Source organism: Somniosus microcephalus, unplaced genomic scaffold, assembly GCF_052327205.1.
Source record: "Somniosus microcephalus isolate GS21.2 unplaced genomic scaffold, FLI_Smic_1.0 unresolved_chr4, whole genome shotgun sequence".
Taxonomy (NCBI): domain Eukaryota; kingdom Metazoa; phylum Chordata; class Chondrichthyes; order Squaliformes; family Somniosidae; genus Somniosus; species Somniosus microcephalus.
The window spans coordinates 58055024-58062388 of record NW_028225182.1 but is presented as its reverse complement, the minus strand read 5'-3'; the positions used below and the strand labels follow the sequence as shown (position 1 = coordinate 58062388).

The 7365-nt window shown below is 44.1% G+C and overlaps 1 protein-coding gene across 1 annotated transcript in view; it reads left to right on the top strand.

The window, feature by feature from the left end:
* The first annotated feature begins 231 nt into the window (after nt 1-231).
* Nucleotides 232-7365, top strand: part of LOC147091152 (hydroperoxide isomerase ALOXE3-like) — a 203557-nt gene continuing 196423 nt past the window's right edge. Inside the window, exon 1 of the mRNA XM_085977623.1 lies at nt 232-414. Coding sequence (XP_085833749.1) covers nt 268-414 — 147 coding nt within the window. The 5' untranslated portion in view covers nt 232-267. The remainder of the gene's footprint in view (nt 415-7365) is intronic.

The following is a 7365-nucleotide window of genomic DNA, read 5'->3' as shown; positions in this document are numbered from 1 at the left end:
CAATCAAGCAGGCTGCTTAACCTGTAACTCCTGACTTCAATGTTTTAAAAAAACTTTACAACTCCCACAGCTCGCGTCAGAGTTTGGCAAGGCTAGTCTGGACTTGACACTGCCGATCTGCTTTTGGGAAATGCCAAATATAGTTTGAGGTCCATTCCAAAACGGGCCAGCCCCCCCACCCCACCCCCGCCCGCCCGCCCGCTGCTGTCCTCAGTATTAAACCAGCTGAGATCCTTCCACAGGCGCTGTCTGCATCTGAGGGTCAGCATGGCTGTAGTCTACCAAGTCACTCTCGCCACCGGGGAATTCTTCAAAGCCGGGACGCTCGATAAGATTTATGTCTCCTTGGTGGGGTCGCGGGATATTTCGGAAAAGTTTCGGGTCTGGAGCTTCACCCCTTTTGCTCCCGGGAGCGTAAGTATTCCCTCCTGACCCGAAGCAGCGAGTTGGGATTGTTAGTAAAGCGGAATGTGAGCTGGGATTGTTAGTAAAGGGGAATGTGAGCTGGGATTGTTAATAAAGGGGAATGTGAGCTGGGATTGTTAGTAAAGCGGAATGTGAGCTGGGATTGTTAGTAAAGGGGAATGTGAGCTGGGATTGTTAGTAAAGGGGAATGTGAGCTGGGATTGTTAGTAAAGGGGAATGTGAGCTGGGATTGTTAGTAAAGGGGAATGTGAGCTGGGATTGTTAGTAAATGGGAATGTGAGCTGGGATTGTTAGTAAAGGGGAATGTGAGCTGGGATTGTTAGTAAAGGGGAATGTGAGCTGGGACTGTTAGGAAAGGGGAATGTGAGCTGGAATTGTTAATAAAGGGGAATGTGAGCTGGGATTGCTAGTAAAGGAGAATGTGAGCTGGGATTGTTAGTAAAGGGGAATGTGAGCTGGGATTGTTAGTAAAGGGGAATGTGAGCTGGGATTGTTAGTAATGGGGAATGGGAGCTGTGATTGTTAGTAAAGGGGAATGTGAGCTGGGATTGTTAGTAAAGGGGAATGTGAGCTGGGATTGTTAATAAAGGGGAATTTGAGCTGGAATTGCTAATAAAGGGGAATGTGAGCTGGGATTGTTAGTAAAGGGGAATGTGAGCTGGAATTGTTAATAAAGGGGAATGTGAGCTGGGATTGTTAATAAAGGGGAATGCGAGCTGGGATTGTTAGTAAAGGGGAATGTTAGCTGGGATTGCTAATGAAGGGGAATGTGAGCTGGGATTGTTAATAAAGGGGAATGTGAGCTGGGATTGTTAGTAAAGGGGAATGTGAGCTGGGATTGTTAGTAAAGGGGAATGCGAGCTGGGATTGTTAGTAAAGGGGAATGTGAGCTGGGATTGTTAGTAAAGGGGAATGCGAGCTGTGATTGTTAGTAAAGGGGAATGTGAGCTGAGATTGTTAGTAAAGGGGAATGTGAGCTGGGATTGTTAGTAAAGGGGAATGTGAGCTGGGATTGTTAATAAAGGGGAATGTGAGCTGGGATTGTTAGTGAAGGGGAATGTGAGCTGGGATTGTTAGTAAAGGGCAATGTGAGCTGTCATTGTAAGTAAAGGGGAATGTGAGCTGGGATTGTTAGCAAAGGGGAATGTGAGCTGGGACTGTTAATAAAGGGGAATGTGAGCTGGGATTGTTAATAAAGGGGAATGTGAGCTGGGATTGTTAGTAAAGGGGAATGTGAGCTGGGATTGTTAGTAAAGGGGAATGTGAGCTGGGATTGTTAGGAAAGGGGAATGTGAGCTGTGATTGTTAGTAAAGGGGAATGTGAGCTGGGATTGTTAGTAAAGGGGAATGTGAGCTGGGATTGTTAATAAAGGGGAATGTGAGCTGGGATTGTTAGTGAAGGGGAATGTGAGCTGGGATTGTTAGTAAAGGGCAATGTGAGCTGTGATTGTTAGTAAAGGGGAATGTGAGCTGGCATTGTTAGTAAAGGGGAATGTGAGCTGCGATTGTTAATAAAGGGGAATGTGAGCTGGCATTGTTAGTAAAGGGGAATGTGAGCTGCGATTGTTAATAAAGGGGAATGTGAGCTGGGATTGTTAATAAAGAGGAATGTGAGCTGGGATTGTTAGTAAAGGGGAATGTGAGCTGGGATTGTTAATAAAGTGGAATGTGAGCTGGGATTGTTAGTAAAGGGGAATGTGAGCTGGGATTGTTAGTAAAGGGGAATGTGAGCTGGGATTGTTAGTAAAGGGGAATGTGAGCTGGGATTGTTAGTAAAGGGGAATGTGAGCTGCGATTGTTAGTAAAGAGGAATGTGAGCTGGGATTGTTAATAAAGTGGAATGTGAGCTGGGATTGTTAGTAAAGGGGAATGTGAGCTGGGATTGTTAGTAAAGGGGAATGTGAGCTGGGATTGTTAGTAAAGGGGAATGTGAGCTGGGATTGTTAGTAAAGGCAAATGTGAGCTGGGATTGTTAATAAAGGGGAATGTGAGCTGGGATTGTTAGTGAAGGGGAATGTGAGCTGGGATTGTCAATAAAGTGGAAAGTGAGCTGGGATTGTTAGTAAAGGGGAATGTGAGATGGGATTGTTAGTAAAGGGGAATGTGAGCTGGGATTGTTAATAAAGGGGAATGTGAGCTGGGATTGTTAATAAAGGGGAATGTGAGCTGGGATTGTTAGTAAAGGGGAATGTGAGCTGGGATTGTTAGTAAAGGGGAATGTGAGCTGGTATTGTTAGTAAAGGGGAATGTGAGCTGGGATTGTTAGTAAAGGGGAATGTGAGCTGGGATTGTTAGTAAAGGGGAACGTGAGCTGGGATTGTTAGTAAAGGGGAATGTGAGCTGGGATTGTTAGTAAAGGGGAATGTGAGCTGGGATTGTAAATAAAGGGGAATGTGAGCTGGGATTGTAAATAAAGGGGAATGTGAGCTGGGATTGTTAATAAAGGGGGTTGTGAGCTGGGATTGTTAGTAAAGGGGAATGTGAGCTGGGATTGTTAGTAAAGGGGAATGTGAGCTGGGATTGTTAATAAAGGGGAAAGTGAGCTGGGATTGTTAGTAAAGGGGAATGTGAGCTGTGATTGTTAGTAAAGGGGAATGTGAGCTGGGATTGTTAGTAAAGGGGAACGTGAGCTGGGATTGTTAGTAAAGGGGAATGTGAGCTGGGATTGTTAGTAAAGGGGAATGCGCGCTGGGATTGTTAATAAAGTGGAATGTGAGCTGGGATTGTCAGTAAAGGGGAATGTGAGCTGGGATTGTTAGGAAAGGGGAATGTGAGCTGGGATTGTTAGTAAAGGGGAATGTGAGCTGGGATTGTTAATAAAGGGGAATGTGAGCTGGGATTGTTAGTAAAGGGGAATGTGAGCTGGGATTGTTAATAAAGGGGAATGTGAGCTGGGATTGTTAATAACGGGGAATGTGAGCTGTGATTGTTAGTAAAGGGGAATGTGAGCTGGGATTGTTAGTAAAGGGGAATGTGAGCTGGGATAGTTAGTAAAGGGGAATGTGAGTTGGGATTGTGAATAAAGGGGAATGTGAGCTGGGATTGTTAATAGAGGGGAAAGTGAGCTGGGATTGTCAATGAAGGGGAATATGAGCTGGGATTGTCAATAAAGTGGAAAGTGAGCTGGGATTGTTAGTAAAGGGGAATGTGAGATGGGATTGTTAATAAAGGGGAATGTGAGCTGGGATTGTTAATAAGGGGGAATGTGAGCTGGGATTGTTAGTAAAGGGGAATGTGAGCTGGGATTGTTAGCAAAGGGGAATGTGAGGTGGGATTGTTAATAAAAGGGAATGTGAACTGGGATTGTTAGTAAAGGGGAATGCGAGCTGGGATTGTTAATAAAGGGGAATGTGAGCTGGGATTGTTAGTAAAGGGGAATGTGAGCTGGGATTGTTAATAAAGGGGAATGTGAGCTGGGATTGATAGTAAAGTGGAATGTGAGCTGGGATTGTTAGTAAAGGGGAATGTGAGCTGGGATTGTTAGTAAAGGGCAATGTGAGCTGGGATTGTTAATAAAGGGGAATGTGAGCTGGGATTGTTAGTAAAGGGGAATGTGAGCTGGGATTGTTAATAAAGGGGAATGTGAGCTGGGATTGTTAGTGAAGGGGAATGTGAGCTGGGAATCTTAATAAAGGGGAATGTGGGCTGGGATTGTTAGTAAAGGGGAATGTGAGCTGGGCTTGTTAGTAAAGGGGAATGTGAGCTGGGATTGTTAATAAAGGGGAATGTGAGCTGGGATTGTTAGTATAGGGGAATGTGAGCTGGGAATCTTAATAAAGGGGAATGTGAGCTGGGATTGTTAGTAAAGGGGAATGTGATTTGGGATTGTTAATAAAGGGGAATGTGAGCTGGGATTGTTAGTAAAGGGGAATGTGAGCTGGGATTGTTAGTAAAGGGGAATGTGAGCTGGGATTGTTAATAAAGGGGAATGTGAGCTGGGATTGTTAATAAAGGGGAATGTGAGCTGGGATTGTTAGTAAAGGGGAATGTGAGCTGGGATTGTTAATAAAGGGGAATGTGAGCTGGGATTGTTAGTGAAGGGGAATGAGAGCTGGGATTGTTAGTAAAGGGGAATGTGAGCTGGGATTGTTAATAAAGGGGAATGTGAGCTGGGATTGTTAGTAAAGGGGAATGTGAGCTGGGATTGTTAATAAAGCGGAATGTGAGCTGGGATTGTTAGTAAAGGGGAATGTGAGCTGGGATTGTTAGTAAAGCGGAATGTGAGCTGGGATTGTTAGTAAAGGGGAATGTGAGCTGGGATTGTTAGTAAAGCGAACATGAGCTGGGATTGTTGATAAAGTGGAATGTGAGCTGGGATTGTTAGTAAAGGGGAATATGAGCTGGGATTGTTAGTAAAGGGGAATGTGAGCTGAGATTGTTAGTAAAGGGGAATGTGAGCTGGGATTGTTAATAAAGGTGATTGTGAGCTGGGATTGTTAGTAAAGGGGAATGTGAGCTGGGATTGTTAGTAAAGGGGAATGTGAGCTGCGATTGTTAGTAAAGGGGAATGTGAGCTGGGATTGTTAGTAAAGGGGAATGTGAGCTGGGATTGTTAGTAAAGGGGAATGAGAGCTGGGATTGTTAATAAAGGGGAATGTGAGCTGGGATTGTTATTAATGGGGAATGTGAGCTGGGATTGTTAGTAAAGGGGAATGTGAGCAGGGATTGTTAATAAAGGTGAATGTGAGCTGGGATTGTTAATAAAGGGGAATGTGAGCTGGGATTGTTAGTAAAGGGGAATGTGAGCTGGGATTGTTAATATAGGGGTATGTGAGCTGGGATTGTTAATAAAGGGGAATGTGAGCTGGGATTGTTAGTAAACGGGAATGTGAGCTGGGATTGTTAGTAAAGGGGAATGTGAGCTGGGATTGTTAGTAAAGGGGAATGTGAGCTGGGATTGTGAGTAAAGGGGAATGTGAGCTGGGATTTTTAGTAAAGGGGAATGTGAGCTGGGATTGTTAATAAAGGGGAATGTGAGCTGGGATTGTTAGTAAAGGGGAATGTGAGCTGGGATTGTTAGTAAAGGGGAATGTGAGCTGGGAATGTTAATAAAGGTGAATGTGAGCTGGGATTGTTAATAAACGGGAATGTGAGCTGGGATTGGTAGTAAAGGGGAATGTGAGCTGGGATTGTTAGTAATGGGGAATGTGAGCCGGGATTGTTAATAAAGGGGAATGTGAGCTGGGGTTGTTAATAAAGGGGAATGTGAGCTGGGATTGTTAATAAAAGGGAATGTGAGCTGGGATTGTTAATAAAGGGGAATGTGAGCTGGGATTGTTAGTAAAGGGGAATGTGAGCTGGGATTGTTAATAAAGGGGAATGTGAGCTGGGATTGTTAATAAAGGGAAATGTGAGCTTGGATTGTTATTAATGGGGAATGTGAGCTGGGATTCTTAATAAAGGGGAATGTGAGCTGGGATTGATAGTTAAGGGGAATGTGAGCTGGGATTGTTAGTAAAGGGGAATGTGAGCTGGGATTGTTAGTAAAGGGGAATGTGAGCTGGGATTGTTTGTAAAGGGGAATGCGAGCTGAGTTTGTTAATAATGGGGAATGTGAGCTGGGATTGTTAGTAAAGGGGAAAGTGAGTTGGGATTGTTAATAAAGGGGAATGTGAGCTGGGATTGTTAATAAAGGGGAATGTGAGCTGGGATTGTTAATAAAGGGGAATGTGAGCTGGGATTGTTAATAAAGGGGAATGTCAGCTGGGATTGTTAATAAAGGGGAATGTCAGCTGGGATTGTTAGTAAAGGGTAATGTGAGCTGGGATTGTTAGTAAAGGGGAATGTGAGCTGGGATTGTTAGTAAAGGGGAATGTGAGCTGGGATTGTTAATAAAGGGAAATGCGAGCTGGGATTGTTAGTGAAGTGGAATGTGAGCTGGGATTGTTAGTAAAGGGGACTGTGAGCTGGAATTGTTAATAAAGGGGAATGCGAGCTGCGATTGTTAGTAAAGGGGAATGTGAGCTGGGATTGTCAGTAAAGGGGAATGTGAGCTGGGATTATTTGTAAAGGGGAATGTGAGCTGGGATTCTTAATAATGGGGAATGTGAGCTGGGATTGTTAATAAAGGGGAATGTGAGCTGCGATTCTTAGTAAAGGCAAATGTGAGCTGGGATTGTTAGTAAAGGGGAATGTGAGCTGGGATTGTCAGTAAAGGGGAATGCGAGCTGGGATTGTTAGTAAAGGGGAATGTGAGCTGGGATTGTTAATAAACGGGAATGTGAGCTGGGATTGTTAGTAAAGGGGAATGTGAGCTGGGATTCTTAATAAAGGGGAATGTGAGTTGGGATTGTTAGTAAAGGGGAATGCGAGCTGGGATTCTTAATAAAGGGGAATGTGAGCTGGGATTGTTAATAATGGGGAATGTGAGCTGGGATTGTTAGTAAAGGGGAATGTGAGGTGGGATTGTTAATAAAGCGGATTGTGAGCTAGGATTGTTAGTAAAGGGGAATGTGAGCTGGGATTCTTAATAAAGGGGAATGCAAGCTGGGATTGTTAGTAAAGGGGAATGTGAGGTGGGATTGTTAGTAAAGGGGAATGTGAGCTGGGATTGTTAGTCAAGGGGAATGAGAGCTGGGATTGTTAGTAAAGGGGAATGTGAGCTGGGATTGTTAGTGAAGGGGAATGTGAGCTGGGATTCTTAATAAAAGGGGAATGCGTGCTGGGACTGTTAGTAAAGGGGAATGTTAGCTGGGATTGTTAATAAAGGGGAATGTGAGCTGGGATTGTTAGTAAAGGGGAATGTGAGCTGGGATTGTTAATAAAGGGGAACGTGAGCTGCGATTGTTAATAAAGGGGAATGTGAGCTGGGATTGTTAATAAAGGGGAATGTGAGCTGGGATTGTTAGTAAAGGGGAATGTGAGCTGGGATTGTTAATAAAGGGGAATGTGAGCTGGCATTGTTAATAATGGGGGATGTGAGCTGGGATTGTTAGTAAA